Source organism: Mastacembelus armatus, chromosome 11 (genome assembly GCF_900324485.2).
Source record: "Mastacembelus armatus chromosome 11, fMasArm1.2, whole genome shotgun sequence".
In the NCBI taxonomy this organism is placed as follows: Eukaryota; Metazoa; Chordata; class Actinopteri; order Synbranchiformes; family Mastacembelidae; genus Mastacembelus; species Mastacembelus armatus.
The window spans coordinates 14,696,146-14,716,213 of NC_046643.1; the positions used below are offsets into that span (position 1 = coordinate 14,696,146).

The 20,068-nt window shown below is 39.1% G+C and overlaps 3 protein-coding genes across 6 annotated transcripts; 1 reads left to right on the forward strand and 2 right to left on the reverse strand.

Moving 5' to 3' along the window:
• Positions 1-66: 66 nt before the first annotated feature.
• On the reverse strand, positions 67-1,865 carry s100a11 (S100 calcium binding protein A11). Its single transcript, XM_026300616.1, has 3 exons — positions 1,765-1,865; positions 1,504-1,650; positions 67-383 (listed from the first exon to the last, which is right to left on the reverse strand). Exons 2-3 carry the CDS (start codon positions 1,630-1,632, stop codon positions 249-251), a joined length of 264 nt encoding a protein of 87 aa, XP_026156401.1. The 5' UTR covers positions 1,633-1,650; positions 1,765-1,865; the 3' UTR covers positions 67-248.
• Positions 1,866-2,729: 864 nt separating this feature from the next.
• pbxip1a (pre-B-cell leukemia homeobox interacting protein 1a) lies at positions 2,730-12,060 on the reverse strand. Of its 4 annotated transcripts, none has more exons than XM_026300485.2 (11): positions 11,812-12,060; positions 10,902-11,028; positions 10,491-10,575; positions 10,281-10,348; positions 9,472-10,099; positions 7,481-7,711; positions 7,158-7,181; positions 6,669-6,712; positions 6,391-6,486; positions 5,983-6,163; positions 2,730-5,815 (listed from the first exon to the last, which is right to left on the reverse strand). In XM_026300485.2, exons 2-11 carry the CDS (start codon positions 10,971-10,973, stop codon positions 4,797-4,799), a joined length of 2,448 nt encoding a protein of 815 aa, XP_026156270.1. In that variant the 5' UTR covers positions 10,974-11,028; positions 11,812-12,060; the 3' UTR covers positions 2,730-4,796. The 4 variants fall into 4 exon arrangements, with proteins under 4 accessions (XP_026156270.1, XP_026156269.1, XP_026156271.1 ...); XM_026300484.1 differs by having other exon boundaries at positions 11,573-12,059; XM_026300486.1 differs by having other exon boundaries at positions 11,827-11,934.
• Positions 12,061-13,314: 1,254 nt separating this feature from the next.
• On the forward strand, positions 13,315-15,756 carry cks1b (CDC28 protein kinase regulatory subunit 1B). The gene is made up of 4 exons (XM_026300274.1): positions 13,315-13,442; positions 13,676-13,743; positions 13,890-14,017; positions 14,998-15,756. Exons 2-4 carry the CDS (start codon positions 13,685-13,687, stop codon positions 15,045-15,047), a joined length of 237 nt encoding a protein of 78 aa, XP_026156059.1. The 5' UTR covers positions 13,315-13,442; positions 13,676-13,684; the 3' UTR covers positions 15,048-15,756.
• The last annotated feature ends 4,312 nt before the right edge of the window (positions 15,757-20,068 follow it).

Genomic DNA, 20,068 nt, shown 5'->3' on the forward strand with positions numbered 1-20,068 from the left:
GTGTGGCTGTACGTCATATAATATGGTGAATAACTGACAGAAGATAAAATACTAGAGGTGTGAGGGTTTATGACAATGACGCCTTTAATTCAAAGTTTCCTGCATCCAGCCAATGGCAACTAAAGAGTTACAAATGTGTTACTGGTGAGGTGATAAAACAAATAGAGTTTAGAGGTTTTCAGTTTAGAGCTGGGCAGCTTAAACTGAATTGATTGGTATTGCACAAGCTGCTCAAAGCCACGACAGCTCTATGAACAGAAGCCGCCCTCTTTGCTTGCCAGTTTTCCAATCAGCTGCCAGAACTCGCAGAAAGTCAGCTCCCCGTCGTTGTTTTCATCCAGCGAGCCCATGAGCTGGTCAATCGTCTTAGGATCACTGGCGTTCTGTGGGTGATCGCAGGAGAAAAACTGATCAATACAGGAGGATTCTGAGCTGCTGCAGTGCCTCCTCTAAATGACCGTCCTGCCACCTAATGGTTGACTGAAGCAATAAATACAACTGAAGTGAAAATTCATTGACGGTCACACCAAGTTTCTTTATGATAAAATCCTCTAAAGAGACCACAGTGAACAAAAGGTAGACATGGAACTCAAACCCTAACAATTACAATGAACATTACAGAACATCCATCCATTACATTAGATATTACACATTACAGAACATCCATCCATCCATCCATTATCTATACCCGCTTATTCCTAATGAGGGTCACGGGGATCTGCTGGAGCCTATTACAGAACATGTATTATACATTAATAATACATTGTGCAATTGTTAATATGTTTTCATATTGTTATACAGTATCTGAATTATTTGTCATACATAATTATTTCCATTCCACTTTCATTCAGATTCAATCCACCATTAAACTTAAACTTAAACTTAATTCCCTTATTAGTCCTACAATGGGGAAATTCCATTACCACCCAAGTGCACACACTTAAAATGTCCTGAATAACTGATGATAAATTTGATAACTGTTTCAGAGATTATAAAGGAAAAACTATAATAAATCACAGCTTCCCAAATATGGCATTAGCTTGTTTTCCTTTATTCTATACAATTGTCAGTTGGGGATTTTTATTTAGTTTGACTGGCAAAGGTGTAGATTAAAAATTTAAATAACCTTTTTATTTTATATACAAAATATTAAACTGATAAATTGAAAATGACTATAATAAAGAAAATAAGCTCTCTGCAACTTTAGATTTTCATTTTTAAAGCAAAATGATCTCACAGTCCCTCATATGATATATGTTATGGTGTAACAACATATAGCATGCAGACCCAAAAGCATGTACTTACTGTACTTACCTGGATTATATTAAACATATAATTACAGTATAAAAGTCGATACTAAATAATAATTTTACACATGACATGATAACAATACATATGAATTTGTGCTCAACCTAGAGAAAGAGATTCATATAAGTGATGGCAATAATGGGTTTCTTATGAGGTACCATAACACTTGAGTGTGTGTAAAAGCAATAGGCATACCTTGACATAGTTGGGAAGCTGAGAGGTCACCAGGTTGTGGAATTCGTCTCTGCTCAGGGTGCTGGAAGAACCATCTTTTCCAGCGTAGGTCTTGAACTGGGTGACAAGGGTGGTGATGGCTGCTTCCATGATGGTTTGTGCTCAGAACTGGAGAGTAAATGAAGAGAGAAACAAACACCTGAATATAGCGGCAAACATCTTTTATACAAGAAATAAGTTGAAAATCAAACTGTAAGCAAATGCAGAGGCAGTGGTCCTTACCTGAAGTGTGAGAGTCTTCTTCAGTCTGACACCAACACTCTAAATTTATATGTTCATCCCTGTTCATTGATGCACACATCAGCGGAAAACACTTAACCTGCCCCCTTCTCTCCCACCCTGCAGGCTGCCTTTATCTCTGCTTGATTTCCACTACTCTGGGGACCCGCATGATATATACACACAAACACACACACACACGCAACTATATAAACACACACCAGAAAAAAACTGACACTGTCCTACAAAGGTCATATTTGTACTGATGATTGCACAAAACCAATCCAGTTCAGTCTACAGAGAAGGGGTTTACTGATATCATCGTTGTCAAGTCATTCTAATCAAGTGGCTGATCATGCAGGTGGGGGGGGGGGTCATTACCTGCAGAAAAACGTTACCTTTCATTTTAAAGCATTTTAAGAGCGATGGAGGACGTTTTTGAGTTTTTGCACCCTGCCCTTTGAAAAATGAATGTTGGATGGGACACACTCTAGAAGAACATAAAAAAGTTGAAGAAATTATTGCATATGACTTGTTTATAGAATTCCAAAAATGAATCGAAAACTTCAGGTTCATTTCCACAGACTTGTTCTCAATTGCTGTTTACATTCTCACTCTTCAGCTTATCAGGTCAGCCAAACTAGTCTCTTCACAGATGAAGACTGACTGGCTGTGAGTTCGTGCCTGTGAACATGTAAGCTCCTGCTGAAAGAATTTGAATCTGGATGTAAATATTTTAGTTTGGCTACATAGCTGTGGTCATAGATCCCTGACATGCCAACACTTCCACTTCTTACTTTCACAGAGAGCGCCAGATAATGCAATCATCATTTTACATTTTCAACAATTACACAGATCCACCAATACAACTCACTCTGTTATTTAGTGTGTGTTTTCTTGACATCTTGAATTTTCCCCACATAATGACTGAATCAACCAGAGCTTTTAAATAAAAACACCATCACATATTTCATTGTGAAAATTTTATTGAACTTAGCATTGACTTCCTAAAAGAGGACATTCCTGATGATGAGAAAAATTAGCAACTGATCCAAATTCATCAATACTTTTGTCCAGAAATCAATTAGACATACATCTGAGCCACATTATGAATAAGCATAAGTCTTGCTGTTGTCCCACAAAGACAAAAATACATCACAAAAAACTAAACTTTTAGAAATGTCTTCCTTAAAGGATTTGTTGTGATTAAGTTTTCCACTATTCCCTTTGGTCTAAAAACTTAAAAATTGTTCTTCTGCAGAGAAGAACAATGTTTAACAAAACTTCATGTGTAAACTACAACATTCAGTGTCTGCTCTATGAAACAATAACATTGCAAGTAGTGTAAACTTCTTAATCTTGCAGAAGCAACTGAAATCAAACACTTCTTGTTCAATCTAATGAATCTCTAATAATAAAGGCACATAAGCAGTAGCTGGCAAACTAAATCAATGAAAACATCCTTTTCCCCATTCAACATAGATAGTTTGGGACAACGTCTGTGGTTTTTCTTCTCACATAAGGAAAAGAGTTGCAGCGTAGAGACAGAGTGAATGTACGTGAAACACTTCAAAGCCTCACTGAATTTTTGAGAAACAAGAACTGACAATTACATTCTGTCGCTCGCAGTGTCACATCAACCCAGAGAAAGAAAATCTCCACGATGAGATGTGAATAAAATCAAAAGCGTTTTTTGCTTCCACTAGAAAATAATACTGCAGTACTTTGTACCGTTTGTGTTTGGCTTATCAAAACAAAATTAAATGAAGCCACTATCTCCTTTTTCTTTTTTTAAGAATCAAACAACTTGAGTGCATTTACATCAACCTGCTAACAAACTAAGAGGAAAATGAAGAACAATATTGATGTGGTTGCCAATCTCTTTTAGGCAAATTTAGTAATTTCTTTTAAATGAAAAATTTGGGGAATTACTGTAGATACTCTACACTCTACTCTATACTTTTTATGCTGCTTGCTCTGGGATAACATACATATATATATATATATATATATATATATATGTAGATCATGTGTTGGAGGTCCCCTTAGCTACATTATAAAAATATTAAAAACAACATTTAAACTGAGTGAATAGTGAGAAGAAAAAATGTTGCTGTAAATGTGAATGTTTGGGGAAAGTGCTAAAGTTGTTTAGCAGTCATCAATTTAACTATTGCATTTTTTTTTTAGCAGTACTGATGTAAATGTGTCACAAACAGGTTCCTGGTTGTTTCACACAATTGCTGTCAACTGGCAGTTGGAGGTTGGAGCATGAAAAGTCTTTCAAATCTTGAAACCAAACACTTCGGGCTCTAAAACAGCACTCTATGTGTTTGCCCAAATCTACTAAAGAGCTGCTGGCGCAAAACTGGTCCGACCTGATCTGATGCTTATCGGTGAAACAACTGGGATCTCGTCCTTTTGGGATTGGACAGTTACACTTGACTTGAGGCAAATGGTATCTGTAAAAGTTTCTTTGTTTTAACCTGCTGGGAGTAGAGGCAGGTTATATTCCCACACAAGGCAGAAAGTCAAATGACACAAAGGTACTTAACAGTCAATATGACATGTTTTTCTGTAACTCATAATATATTTAATATTATATGAACCGTATAAATAAATATGACTGCATGGCACTGGTGCTCCAAAGAATCATTTGCGAATACCAGCTCCTTAAAAGCCTGTTTTTGTGTGATTTGTTTGAATTTACAGTATGAACTGCAACATGCACTAAGTACTGAGAAAACACTATATAGTAGAGGAAAAACCCACACAACACATTACTGAAGGACTTTGCATTAGGAGGCATGACTTAACAGAGGTAGGTAACAACAACTAAGTCCAAAATAATACAAGTCTAGCTTATAGGTAAATATTCAGAGGGACACGTTTATGAGAGGCACAACCAATCTGTACCAGAAGCTACTACAGTTACAGCTCTGAAGAGGAAAAGGTAGACAAGAAGTGCCCTATAATTCCAACTCTTGCTTTGTATCTTAGTGTTGTATTTTATTCTTTCCCCTCTATGTCTACATTTAAGCTGTGGCTGAAAACTTCCATAGGGCTTCTCGTTCAAACTCCTCCATCTCCTCCTCCAGGGAGTCGTCATCATTCAGCCCATTGTCCACTAAAACGTCCACCATGTCCTCCAGAATGTCTGCTACGTCCTCAGCAAAGTCGCTGAAAAGGACCCTGTCATGGATGAAGACGCCGTCCTCGAAGAACTCTGCAGTCAGCTTTCGGATCCTGTCCTTGCTCTCGGATGAAGATCCTTCAAGCTTGCTCAGGTAGCCCTCCAGCAGTTCCTCAAACTCAGACAGCTCCACTGGGTACAGCCCCTCTTTGCTGGCACAGTCCTCCACAGAGCTGCAGCCCAGCTGGGGGCGGACATTGCGCCTGAGCTTCTGCTCTTGGTCTCTCCAGAAGTCGTTGTGATTGTGCTGATGAGGCTGGTGGTGATGATGCTGCTGATGATGATGAGGATGGCTGTGGGAGTTTTTACCAGGGTGGCTGTGCCATGGTTTCTCTTTCCTGCGTTCCTCTCTGTCCATTCTGCGCTCATGCTTCTTCCTCTGCCACTCATCCTGGTGTTTCCTCCATGCCTCTTTGTGTGAGTTTTGCTTCTGAGATTTCCACTCCTTCTCCTTCTTTTCCTCTTTGTCCTTCCATCCTCCCTCTTTGCTGTGTTTCCACTCTTTCTTCTTCTCTTTCTTCCCATGGTCCCACTCATTGTTTTTGCCTTTGTTCCCTTTCCATTTGGACTCCTGCGGCTTCTTCTTGCCCCACCTCTCAACTTGTTCAGACAGCTTCCTCTGGATCTCCTCCAAACTATCCCTAACTCGTTTCCTGTCGCCTCCATCTTTTTTCATCCCTTCCAGTCTTTTCCTGCTCTCCTCCAAAAGAACTTTCTGTCTCTTGAGTTCCTCCTTGAGCCTGCCTCCCTCCTTCATGTCCTTCCTTTTCTGAGGTCCAGCCTCTTTCTGGTTACTCTGACCCTCGTTTGCACCAGTCTGAGGGGCTAAATTAGGAGTGGCTGGGGGCATTTCCGGATCAGCTGTGACAATAGCAGGACACCAAAGTTAGAAATGCCTTGGAAGACACTCTGATCAATCCATTTTCATATCACAGTATCTACACTCGGTTGCCAGTTTATTATGTACACCAAGCTACAATTAGTTAATATTGAACGACCTGAATGGCTTTGTGTTTACCACGTCACACCTGTGAGCTGGCTGAGTTCGGTCACCCTGGCCCTCAGACTCTCCAGCTCTTTCTTTAGCTCAGGCAGAGATGACAGCTCCTCTTTCAGCTTTGCATTTTCTTTTTCTAGGTCTGCTTTACCAGATTCATCACCGCTTGCGGCAACAGCCTTCAATGCTGAGTCGAGTTCTTCTTTCTGAGCCTGAGAGATAGAGAACAACAATAGACACTTAATGATGTGAACAAGTCATTTAGCTAAATCTACCGTGTAACTAAGTTTGACTTAGCTTGGACAATAATCAGAAATGTTTACTTAAAATTTGCTGCTAATATACTGCGGTGTATTAAAACATCATGATGAAGTAAAAAAAAAAAAACAACAACAACAAAAAAAAAACTTCATTAGCATTAATATGATGGTATGCTGACCTGAAGCTGAGCCTCTAGCAGAGTGATTTGTTGGTTTTCCTGTGTCAGTTTATCCAATAACTCTTTCATATCCTGTGGATCACTGTTAAGCCAATCCTGGATTGAAAAAGACTCGCAAATAAATAAAACACATTTTTTGATAAAGCAATATTTTTTACTTTTAGCATTCGTTGTTGACATTTTAAGACATTTTCTTTACATATTGTAGTGTAGATATATACTGGAGAAAATATAACACTGAGATTCAGTAAACAAAGTGAGACAGGACAGGAACAGACCTGGCTTTGTACTCCATCACTCAGTTCAGAGTCCTCAAAGTCACCTGTCGGATAAAAAAATACCACATCTTTCAACAAGACTTATCACACACACCTTTACTAATGCACAGCTGCCAGGCCATTTTATAACAGCAACATATGCTTTGTTGTAAGTTGCACTTCATGAGTTCAGGCCAGTATTCGTGCGCTTCACAAAAACTATTTATTTCATCATTTCTTTTTAATTGAGCATGATACATTTTGTCTCACCAAGCAAATTGTCTGCAAATAGATAGTTTTCCCCTCAAGCTAAGCCTCCTCCCCCAAAACATCCAGTGACTTGTTCCAAACAGTGATGAAGAGTGTTATTGTACAATTCAGAAAGCGTGTTATCTGCCATTTTCTGCTGCCACTGCATGACGTGTCAAGCCAGATAAATGCTTGGACAAACATGTTAGCCAGCTAGTGCACAAGCTTACACTGCTGTCTTATCTTTAATGCTGGACCTACCATTTTCCAGGTCAGAGAAGAGACCTGTTGACATAGTTCAGCTTAGTCAACAACACCTAAAAATAGACATCTAACTGTTGCTGACAACTGCAAATAAATATACTTAAGTATTTTGTAAATACTGGCATTGCCAAATAAGCAGATATGTTTAATGTAATGTTATGACAGAATTTCCAAAAAACCCTAAAGCTGTCCAACCTCTGATCCAACAGGTGTAAACAGGAGCAGCAATTAAAAAGACAGGAGTGGCAGCAAAAAGTAGTGTCTCTTATTGTGTCTGAGAGACAAGCTGGCAGGCTCAGTAAAGTGTGAGAGGAACTCACCTGAGAGGAAGAGGGAACCTAAGAAGAGCAGGATCAGAGCTCCCACAATGCACTTGTTTAAGGAAAACCATGGCTTTTCCTTCGTCTCAACCAGCTTGAACTCCACTTCCTCTTCCTCATCTTCCTCGTCTGATGTTCTGGGCCTTGGTGTCTCAAAGGAGGACACAGTCCTCCTCCTTAGTCCATCATCAAAGCTGCTGGTGTCACCGAAATCATAACTACTGGATGGCTCTAAGGACAGGAGAAATGTAAGAAAAAGAAAAAGTGATTCTTAAGATGAAAAGACAGAAGAGAGCTGTCACATTTTGAAATGTATTTTAGTGGCAGATGATTATATTGCACCTAAACCTACACCACATGTATTCAAATGTCGCCATGAATCACTTCACAAATCATCCTGACATCTTTGGCTACAAAACTGTCAGAACTGGACTTCTTTCCAAAAAAACATAACTAGCTATTGGAAGACTGCCTAAAACAAAATACCAAAACCTAAGTGTATACACGAGCTACAAAACACAACAGTAAGTAAACAGTGTGTTAAAAAAATAGGCTGACAAAAGTCAGTGCTGCTCATGGAAATTGATGACATTTTCTCATTAAATTACAACAACAGTAATTTCATGGATGGAGATTTCTCATTTTCTCTGTGGGGTGTACGCCTTCCTGCCACACTGATAAATCACTTTACATCTGCTAGCGTGACGCAGATAAGAGACATAGCAACCAGTTCTTCTGCAAGATGACTTTGAATATCTGCTTCTTGTGTGAATTATAAAGAGCCAGAAACCACTTACTTTGCACAAGGTTGTGTTACCAAGAGGGCAAAGCTGCCAAGTGCTGCATGGCCACAGACCCCCAGGGGCCCCAAAAAGCCCCATGTTTACTGTGTGGCATTTGGTTTATGGTAATATGATCAACTGCAACTTTGTTTGGCAATATACATCAGTAAAGCACACTATTAACTGACATGTCAAGGGCTTTAAGATGGGTTGTGCTTTATAACCTTGGGGTCATGTGTCAAAATGTAGCCTTATAATCTCATTATTTGCATTATAATCTCTACTGGCTGATATTGTGCATATTTCTACATTTACTTGTATTTAGAATTATCACACAGAAAATACATGTCCACATATTATTCCAGTAGAAGAAAACAGTGTACAGAGACTTAGAGGAACAAGAGTAAGCAGGAGCCCAATAAATAATTTTCACCCTGGGGCCCCATAGCAGGTTACTCCACCCATGACTTTACTTAAAAAAGGACTCTGCTCATCCGCTAAAGAATTAAAGTGCTTGAGTCTTTTATATACGGTCAATTATTTTAGGTGTAAGATGAATGGAGAATGTCACCAGGACAGGAAATGGTTATTACACAATATGTTGATAAACTGTATGTGCAGTGTGTTGATATGCTATAAATTGTCTTTGCTCTAACTGGAAAATCAGGTGTTGAGATCTCACATATTTTTTGTTTCACTTCTTTTGTTGTATTGTATTTTCTTGCTTCATTCATGTATATCCTTCCTGTCTGTCATTGCTTTCTTTTACCCTTAAGGATTTTGTCTAGCCAGCGGCAAAGCGTGAATAAGCTGGCCTGTTCAACACTTTGGTGCAGAGTGACAAATCTCACAACTGCTGCTCTAAATATAAAGGTAAATCTTAAATTTGTTATAATTATTTTGAATAAATTTAGGGGGAATCAGTGTTATATCTGTTTTATTGTATCATCTATTACAACAATTCACAATTGTGTATTGGGACCACTTAAAATAAAGCCATGTTTATCTGCAACTACTGCCAGAGTTATCAGCAGAAAAAAAAAAACTGTTTGGTCTCTCAATAATTTGTGAATGATTTTTGAAAATTAAGCAAAAAATTTAAAGTAAACTAAAATTAACATAAACTCACACTAAATTACTACCTCTAGATCTTTTCTAAAATAAAGACTGATCTTGCATCTTAAATGTTCCTATGTTCAAATCCCATACCTTCATCATCTTCTCTCTCATCCTGGATCACTGTTTCAGGTGGTTCTGCAGTTTCCTTTTCCACAGCTTCCTCCTCCTCTGGCTCTACTGAACCAATACTCTCTGGTGCAGGACCTTCTTCAGTGGGGAGCTCTGTCGCCAGGCTTTCTGGAACTGTGTTTTGTGGCTCTGTACTTTCTGGAATAAAGCTGATCCCAGCCTCAAAATGAGTGGGAGTGTCAGCAGCGGTAATGGTCTCTGTGGGGATGTTAGTTTTGGGTTCTGCGGTGAAGACAGGACTTCCTCCAAAATCAGAGAAAGTTGGCCTGACATGAGCAGGCATGTCGAGCACTGGTTCTGTTGAGAAAGTCATGAGAGGAGAAGAAAAGGACTCTTCAGGTTCTGCTGTGGGGAATTCTGCAGCAGGAATATCGAGTGGAGCCCCTAAATCAATGTTGGTGACAAAGGGGATGGCTGCCATGTGCTCGTTGTCACTGGGGGAGCTGGTGTCAATATCATGGATAACTGGAGGTTGACTCTCCAGGTCAAGATCTGAAGGATCAAGAGAACTGTGGGGAAAAGGGCTCATCCGACCTGGACTAGAAGGGATGGGACCCTCACTGGACTCTGGAGAGGTCTCTTGACACACCTAGAAATAAGAGCATAAGGGAAACAAGTTTTCTGTAAACACTTTTATGCTTTTAATAATATTCATCGCAATCAAAATGCTTTTTTGTCTCATTGTATTGTCTACAGTACTTTCCTACTGTAATAATCTGCGTTCAAATTAAATCTTGATCAGATTATGGCATAATGTATTCTGTACAAACCTGATGTCCTTCCTCAGACAGGACAGTCTCTACTGGAATGTTACTTAGTTTGAACTCCACACCAGCTCCTGGAATAAGGTCAACACAGTGTCACCACTACAATCTAAAAAACAGTAGATGTTTTAAAAGCAATACCTTCAATCAAAGGTGTCACACCCCAGCCCTAATTGCAGATCTTTTTAATACTGTAGTACTCTTGATTTTCAGTACCTGCCACCTCCTCAGAGAGACTGGGGACGTCACCCAGGCTCTCAGTGCCATCATCCACAGGCCCGACGTTCTCAACAGCAGCTTCCTGTGGAGTAATAAGATCCGTTGAGATGAGGCTTACTACAAGTATTTACATGAACACCAGGTACACTTACTGGTAATGCTGACTTTAACACTTGCAGCATGCTTAATGCAGGCATGCATACTTGCCAATGCACAAAAGGATTACTACTTAACTGTTCCTTTGCAAACATTAACTGCAATTTTATGATTATGGGGGACTCAAGGTTACACCTTCAGGCGTGCCATGTTTCACATCAACCTGTATTCATAAGACAGGATAATGACCAAATAACATCCAGGCATGCAGATCTCAAATCAGGGTTTTCTAAGCTCCTTCCTCTGTTTTACCTCGGGGGACAGGAGGGTCCAGCTATTGGTTGAGGAGCCACTGCTGCCTGTGCTGTTGCTGTTGTCAGACATCGCCCTCTTCAGGCTCAACGTGGTGAAGCAGGTGCAGATTCAGCTGTATGATATTCTGCAGACGACGACAGAAACTGTTTTCACTCAACATGCCTCATGCTGTGCAAACACTGTGGAACTGAACAGTATCATCTAGGTATATTTATCTGACGTTAACCTGGTTACTGGTTTAGACATAGGTAGGCTAATATCCAGATTACTCTGAACGTTACAATACACACAAAATGACAAACAACGCCTCAGTGTTTTCTTTTTTCGTATTTGATGGTGATTTTATACATGAGGCTACAATAATGAAGAAACCTCATGGTCTGAGGCCTATAATTCACCGCACACACGGGATAAAGACCAGATTATCGTTCAAACAAGTTACGTAACAGAATAATACACTGCAGCGCAATTAAAGAATGGGTTCAGTCAGAAATAAATGAGGAATCTCCTCACTGCATCTATAAGCCCTGCTATATCCAGACAACCATTTATTCAGATGCATCCATCCATCCACACAGTGTGTTGCAGATCAACTACCAAAAATGGTAAAATCCCAGACACGAGCAGTTCATTGATCCAGAAACGAGCAAACAAAGGTCCATACTCACTTGTCGACAGCTCTAGGTGCGGTAAGGCTCACTTTTGCACATACAACAGACAGAATTAAGGGGCTCTGGTTGTTGTAGCAACCAAATTCAAGGCTCACTCATGATGGTAAACAAAGGATGAACACTGAATATTCCCACTCCCACTCTTCCGCGTTCACACTCAGGCCCCACTGTTAGCAAGCGCTCCACACACCTGCTCGCCTCTCTCAAATTAAACACCAAGAAGACGTTTTATTTACCCTACGTGCTCACACCTCAGTCGCTGTTTTCCCCCCTTCAACACGTTTTGTTTTTATTGTGAACTACGCTCTTCTCTCCGTGTGAACTTTGGGAATTCCAGCTGCGTCACGTCGGGCAAAGCGCCTTTCATCCAATAGGATTTTAGTAAAGTCTCCGTAAGTCCCTCCCCTGCCCACAGGCTGGGCCAATCAGATACAACTGTCGTGTCAGGAAAAGGACGAACATCCGTGTTTGATTGACGCCCGCAGGTGAAAGTGACAGATGATGTACGTCGTTTCTTTCACTGGTGTTTAATAATACAGCGTCGTGTGCAAACCTTACCCTCAAGATGCACGCGGACACACTTATATATACAGAGGAGACAGGCCAGCAGGACCAGCCCCGCACTGACACGTCTGCAGAGTTATATTTGACTGCGGGACTTACCGGAGTGGACAACCCCTCTACTCCTATTGCTCCAGTGTAGACATAAATTTCATCATTTGAATCCTTCTCCACTATAATTAGTCTGTTAACGGATTTGTCTGTAATTGACACATTTATTTTTACACGTCTGCACAAGGCTGGACCAAAACCAAAACAGGCAACTGTCCAGGGGCCCTAAAAGCCTAGGGTCCCCAAAAGCTCTAGGTTTATTGCATATCATTTGGGTCTACATAATTGGCTTTATCAAAAATTTGTTTAAAATGTGCACAACTAAAATACATACGAGGTCTTGCAGAAACACTGTGTCAAAATATAGTTTTAGGATTGAAAGTATTATAGTCATTTTTTTTTCTGCAGACCAAGTTAACAAGTTTCTTTTGTTGCCTGACCAAAATTTAATGAAGTAAAAAATCTTTATCTAAAAACAAAACATTACATTATCAGTAAAAGTAATTAATTTGATATTTATTAATTCCATACTGTCAAATCTGTGCGTAAGACACAATAGCAAGCACAATTATGGCAATATTGTCATACCTAGGTATCAGTTGTTTATCTAAATCTTATTTTATTGTCATATTAATACTTAACAGTGTTGCAGGATCACACTGCTCATGTGCGGTAGTTCTATCTGGCCACGTCATTTATTTGTAGGCTACTCTTTTATATTTATTTTTATCTTTTACTTTTTTATTCAGTTTTTTTATGCATCATAAGAAGTAGAGCTTATTTTCATTGTACCCTGTGCAATAACAATAAAGACTCAAACAAATTACAAGTGTAATTGCATAAATATATCATAGCGATGACCACTGCAGGACTATGTTATCTGTTCAGTGCCAATGTGAGCTTCTCACTACAGCAACACTGAAAACATATTCTACAGGTTATCCAGCAAACGTCATGCATGTCGTGCTTTCTTTGCGGGTTGGTTTACACCACGTTTCACGTCACAGGTTGACCAATTGGAAAGCGAGTTGATATTTACGATAATTTCCTGCGACACACATAACTGACCAATGGCAAGAGAGTTCTTTAGTTCGATTGACCAATGGGATGAGCCGAGGTGTATTTGAACAGTGGAAAGCGGGCTCTCAAACATTCGAGAGGGAAACAAAGGAGGAGGAATATCTCGCTGTTTTTCGACGCAAAAAACTGGAAAAAATTGCTTTTTAAGACCGGGATACCTTGGCAGTCATATAAGGTAACCCAGTTGATTGTATCATACAACAGCAGAAACATTATGTTTGGAGTTTACATAAACGTAGGTGATTAGAGAGAACTTTTGCTCTTGGCTAACTTGAGCAACGTTAGCTTTAGCCTAGCCAGAGTCGTTCAGTGGCACGAAGTAAAAGATGTGGCAGTAACAGCTAATGTTTAACCCAGCTAATGTGTTTGGTTTACGAATCAGAATTTTTATGTTTAAATCTTTACCAGATTTGCAAGATGTCTCACAAACAGATCTACTACTCGGATAAATATGACGATGGCAAATATGAATACAGGTAGGTAAATTTGTTTTACTTTAAACAGTTACTAGCGTGTCAGCGTTGTTGTTAAACAGAGTTATCGACAGTGCTACTACAGATCTGAGAAGGACGTCAATTGTCAAATGTCGTCGCTTTAATTAACATATTTCTTGTTTTTATAGGCATGTAATGCTACCCAAAGATATTGCAAAACGTGTTCCCAAAACCCATTTGATGTCAGAGACCGAGTGGAGGAACCTGGGTGTCCAGCAGAGCCAAGGATGGGTGCATTACATGATCCACCAGCCAGGTATCTTGTCACTCAAGAACTGATCTGCAAACACACTAACTTAGTAACGTTACTATACAAAGAGGTCTCTCATTTCAGTATCTTGCATGATTTAATAGTTGAAGTTGTCAAGTGTTAATTTAGCAGGTAATTTAGGTGTTATTGGGAAAGCTCTTGACAGATCAACTTTAGCACATGTGCTTTGTTTTGTATAAAATGACATTCCCTCATGACAAGCTGCACAAAAAAAACTTGTAATGGTCACAGGAAGCTTGGCAGTATTTGACAGTGCAGACCTGAATCTTGAAATAATTAGGTGCACATTCAGCTATCAAAGTGTCTAATAGAGAGGTGGGCAACCCATGTCCCTCAAGGGTGGCTGCACTGCTTGTTTTGCAACCATCCCAGCCCTACCCACTACTGATTAGCTGGATCAGGTGTGTTCAGTCACTCAGAAGCTGGAAGATACCATCTCAGGGAGAAGACAAGGTGAATTAGTATCTTCCAGTTTTTAATTGACTGAGCACACCTGGTCCAGGTAATCAACACAATAGAGGACATGGGCTGTTTAGTCATGATTAATCTACTGACTCCCACACCTGCAAATTAATTGACTGACTAGTCAGTGTATAGAAGGTCCAACCGAGACCATGCAAGTCCTTTTTCCAGAGCCCAAGGTGACTTTACTGGGTTGATGAAATTTAACAATCCCTGCAATAGGTGTTTGTCACAGCTACCATGGGTATCATTTATGTCAAAAAAAGCTAGAATATAGGAAACTACCCCCCCCCCCCATATTTGTGGTTGGTTTTTCCTCTCGATTCATGTCATGCTTCCATCCCTCTTTTATAAGATCTATCTGTTCAATCTAGAAATATTTGAACAGATGTTTCTGTGCTCTTGTCCTTTGATTAACAGGAGTTGAGTTTGTGTGAATTGTAGAACTGTTTTAGCATTTTTATAGTTACTCATCGTGTACCTTTCTTCTTTGCTTCTCCCAGAACCGCACATCTTGCTGTTCCGGCGTCCATTGCCCAACCTTAAATCATAAAAAAAAAAGAACTTTCTAGGTTCTTGGAAGATCAGTCCCAGACCAACTCATCAAAATAGGGATCATGCTGTCAATTTACCGAGCTCGTGTAGTAGTTGACTTGATTTTGGGCTGATCGTTTTGGACCTGAAGGACTATCACGTTATAGGAGTGGATATGCATAGAAGGAACAATGATCACCCTTCTTTTGGGGTAAGACTTGTGCCAAAGTGTTAAGTGATGCCTGTCTGCCAGAAACATTTAAATCCGCTTACACTGTCTTTGACCTTACCCATCTGTTCAACTTGTTGAACCTGCTTGGGTGTTCCAGTTTTTTAATAGAATAAATCTTATAAGATGTGGGGAAGAGAACTTGTTTAAACAATTGAATTATTCTAAAGCAGTGTATTCTGGGTCAAGCTCAGGTCAGAAGAAAAGATGCAGTCAGATCCTAAATTAACTGACTCTTAAACATCAAATTGTGGTTTTAAGTCACATGCTGCTGCTCAGTTTAAATGACACTGTAAATTTGCATTTAACAATTTGTCATGTGCATGAAAAGCTACATCTACAGAGTCGCATAAAAACTACTTTTCAACCCTTTTCAATAAGTGTTTTTAGTTGTCTTACTTTAAAACATCTATTCACTGGGTCTAATTGTACCGGTTAGCTGCTCAGTATTTATGAATATGTTGCCTTTTCTGTAATAAATCTAACTTTTTAAAATCTTACTTATCTGAATGTGTTTTGGCAGTATTTGTGGTGGAGTTCCTGTACTAAGTAAAATGCTCTAGAATAAATCCAGATCATTGGAATAGCAATTATGTTTTGGTATTGGGTGCGATTCAATTAAAGTACAGTTTCATTGACGATATTCTGGAAATGGTCACGTGTTTATTTGCCTGTCCCTCTACTGAGCTGCTCTGCTGTTATACATGCACATATATGCATAGACAAGGGTGTAGACTTGGTCTCATCATAGGTTGGGGCAGATTGTAATGATCTAATGACTTCACAGCAAAGATGGTGTGAACGATGCTTAGAAGAGAAATTTCTGTCATGATGCGATTAGTCTGAGTAGAAACCATGTTGGGTGACGTTTTTTTTTTTTTTTTTTTTTTTTTTTTTTTGCTTGCTAGTTCATAGACAATAAAATGATTGCAGTAAAAATTTTAAAATACTGTTTTTCTCTCTAACCCTGGAAGCATTTTATTCACAGCTTAATTTTGACTCATTGGTAATGGCATAAGTGAGGACCTGCTGTAAAATTGCCACATGTAGGATAAATCAGGTGGTGGGTGACATCACCTTACATACTAGTTTAATTTGGTGAGCCCTGCTGGTACAAAATACACAGGGATGTTTGCCAGACAGCACACTTAACAAATGTGTGATATTATGATACACATTTGGTGTTCATCCAATGGCACAGTGATGCTGCATCTGTTGTCTGGCACTGTGACTGGACTCTTGTTTTTCCTTTAGTTTCCTCTAATCCAATTCTAGTTTCTTCCATTTTATGTGTAATGTGGGTATCATCTACTGGTAAATGTTTCTGAGTGTAATGGACAAAATGTTTTACTGAATGAGCAAGCCATTATGATGGTGTCTAACAGGAGAGATGGGCACAGCATCTGCTGCACATTTAGTAGTTGGTGTAAATCAGTAGTGGACTATTGCTGTACAGAAATTTGAAGAAAAAAAAAATAGGCAAATACAAAAACTTAGTTCTCTAGGTTAAGACAGCAGACTACCAAATGACATCACTTGGAACATAAACATGGCACCACTGATACAGAAAACTTAAATTTCATTGAGTTTTTGGAATGCTGAATTGTTTTGGGTTTGGTGATTGCTTACATATCAGGGTTTTCAAACAATGTACTCCAGTTGTCAGGCTAGATAACACATGGGTACTGTGGACACTGCAAGTGGAACAAAATTTGGGATAATGCTCAGCTTTAAGTTGCAGGAGGAGGCTATTAGGAGGAGAAACCCAATTGATTTTTTTTATATATATAAATACATTCTCAACTGCATTTTGTCTACTGAGCCACCCCCTGTTGACCTCTCAATTCACATCTTCTGCATATATATAGCCCCCAAAAGTATGTATATCACAATATGATTTCTATATACTGCAAAAAAATTCCCCTTTCAAACACGGTAGGAAATGAACCTTAATGTCTACTTTAAGCCACCACTTTTTTCACACTTTGGCCTGTGGAGGGCAGTACAACACAACTATGAATGGGAAGAAACCACTCAACTTTAATTTGAGTTTTTGCGTATATGCTGCATTAACACAAACTGAAAAAGTGCCAATGACTCAGGCTTTTGTTCATACTCAATCTACACCTATGTATTTGTCAACATATTTGTAAAACCATTTTGCTAATGTGATGTTTTGCTGCTTGGAGGAGTGGGGGGAAAGTGAACCTGTTAGTCACTGTGCACCAGGTGCACACAGACTAACAGTGGGTGCAAACGGAGCTCGTGACAGACACCGTGGGTAGTAAGTGCACAACTCTGGAAGTCATGGGTAATGGAGGGAAGAAAGTGTTTTTGGAATCGCAGGGAGATTTCTGACAATCTCTGGAAAATGTTGCCTTGGTAATCACTAGGCTGTGATGGTCAGCAATCTGAGCTTCCTGCTGAGATATGTGGTGGGCAGAATAAGATGCTTGATGCCTGAAGGTGGAATAAAGCTTGAGCACCTGCCAGAGGTCTGAGTCTGGCTGAAAATTAGTTCGTGTTGAAAACATGTAAATGATAAATGCAATAACAGTATTTACAGAATTAGCAAGGTTCTGCAAGATGGTGAGGCAGTTTATCAGGTTGACCTTTTATTTCAACACAAGCGTATAGACACCACCTAAATATGACAAAATAAAAGTGGATTGACAGACAAGTCACATCCAGCCACTGCTTGTTGTAAAGCATGCAGATAGAAAAAAAAAAAAGTAACTTAGGTTTTTACCAACAAAAGATAAATGCACAAGAGTATATCTTGCTCTTGAGCCTTTGTGGATTTTAGTTACATTTTTACTTATCACATTTTTTTTCCCCCTGTCAAAAATCTGCTTGTTGTATTCTTTACACATTCTGCTGTCTAAATACATCTTGCTAGCCGTCTTTGTTTACTGTTCATGTGTGCATTAAAATATGGTTGTGAGCTGTGATAAGCCAATCAAGTGCTTTTTAAACCTACATGTTGGTATTTGTTACTCTTTAAAATGTGTACCATTTGCAGTTGTTTGGTAAAATTAACAATAAATCTGTGACAGCTTACAGGTAAAACTTGAGCTTGTTGTAGCTCAGAGTAAAAATAACCATATTTAGTTTGGATACTTTACCCAATATTAATATTGAAGTAAAATATTAAACAATCCATTGGATTATTAATTGTCAGCATGAAAAGTTTATAAGACATTGTCCCCTGGGGCACAGAAATATAAAAGGCCGTCAACTCTAGGAGTAGCAATTACCAGGAGTAACAGCCAAATAATACAGTAAATGATCAAGTTGTCATCTTGTACTTGTTTTACATGTTTTCAGTCAGTTTCCATTTTTGTTTTGTGTAATATTGTGTTCACTTTGTGCACCTATTCTACTAGTTTGTCTTTTTTTTTATTTTATTTTTTTAGTCACTTTACATTTATCCTTTTTGTGGCTCTTAGTAGTTTAGCTAATTGACTTTTTAATGAAGAGGTTATCCATACATAACTTTAGTCTAAAGGCCCCCTGAGTCCTTGAGCCCCTGTGCCTGTGCCCAGTCTGTTCAGTTATCAGTCCATCTGTGTCTCTGTGGTATTTTTTTGTTTTTGAGTTGTTTTTAGTGACGACCTGTCTGTTTAACCACTCACATTACTGCAGCGATGAAAAGTGTATACAATATATAAACACCATAATTACAGTCTTCTCTTTTTCTAGATATAGTACTACACAACATTAAAAAACATAAACCTAAAGACTCACTTTCTGGTGGCTGGGAGACATAAAAACTGACAGATAGTACTGTAAGGTCTGGGTTTGGACACATGTGCATTATTAATTTTTATACAGCATAACACACTAATGCCCTGTGTCCCTGTTCTATTTTTGTACTCGGAATTGATGCCGTACCTCCGTTCAGTAAAGAAAACTGCCGAAAGACCACTAAAGTGTTGATAGGTTGAGCCAGGTGTATGAATAATTAAATGTAAAATTAAAAGCAGTGAGAGAAAAGTGTGATAGAGGATGACTGGATGTGAAGATGTGCTCGGTTAAGGACCAAAGGAGAGAAACAGGGGAAAAGGAGGTGAGACACAGAGACAGAGGGCAAAAGGTATGTCAGAGCAAAAGCTATGTCTTTCCAGGAGCGGGTAGGAGAGAGATGTGAATGGAAAAGAAATACAAAACTGGAGAGTCAAAGAGAAAGACATCGGGAGAGAGGAGAGAGAATGAAGGTCAGACAGAGATGGAAAGTGCTCTGGTGAGAAGGTGTATTTATGTCTGGGTGTCATCGGCACAGCGGGATACCTCCTAAAAGAAAGAAGTTTGATAGGGAGTGTAGGAGAAGAGAAAGCTGTTGTTGGAAAGATGGGTGATGGAACAAAGAGCCCAAAATTGCTCCATTAGACTGTCCAGAGAGACATAGTCTAGAAATGAATTTTAGAATGGCGTGAAATAATTTATAAGACTAATCTATCAAAGTATACAAAAAAAATGGCAATTCATTCTTAGGTTAATATTCTGTGAAACAACAAACTGTCTGTGAGAAATTAATCCGTGAATAATACATTTCACAAAATGTATAATTTAGTTAATGTGATTTACTGATTTGCCTCAGACTGATACTGTCAGAGAAAATGAAAATATGAAAAGATCCCCCGCCCCCTAAAAGACTTGACATTAAACCTTGGGGCCACAAGGGCAATTTTGTTGAAAATGAATGTCATATATTTAATTAAAGCTGCTGGTGGGATCTGTCCAGAGGCAAATGCAGACTGTGAGCACATTATAGAAGACAGAAACGGGAAATAGCCTCTTTCAAGTTTTAA

Bases quoted from the DNA above. Each gene is read 5' to 3' on its own strand.
- s100a11 (XM_026300616.1), bottom strand. From the start codon at position 1,632: ATGGAAGCAGCCATCACCACCCTTGTCACCCAGTTCAAGACCTACGCT. The intron at 384-1,503 runs GTATGCCTATTG...GATCACCCACAG, and splicing joins AGCTTCCCAACTATGTCAAG to AACGCCAGTGATCCTAAGAC.
- pbxip1a (XM_026300485.2), bottom strand. From the start codon at position 10,973: ATGTCTGACAACAGCAACAGCACAGGCAGCAGTGGCTCCTCAACCAAT. The intron at 10,349-10,490 runs GTACTGAAAATC...ACCTTATTCCAG, and splicing joins TCTCTCTGAGGAGGTGGCAG to GAGCTGGTGTGGAGTTCAAA. The intron at 10,100-10,280 runs GTTTGTACAGAA...TCTTATTTCTAG, and splicing joins TGTCTGAGGAAGGACATCAG to GTGTGTCAAGAGACCTCTCC.
- cks1b (XM_026300274.1), top strand. From the start codon at position 13,685: ATGTCTCACAAACAGATCTACTACTCGGATAAATATGACGATGGCAAA. The intron at 13,744-13,889 runs GTAGGTAAATTT...TTGTTTTTATAG, and splicing joins GATGGCAAATATGAATACAG to GCATGTAATGCTACCCAAAG. The intron at 14,018-14,997 runs GTATCTTGTCAC...TGCTTCTCCCAG, and splicing joins TTACATGATCCACCAGCCAG to AACCGCACATCTTGCTGTTC.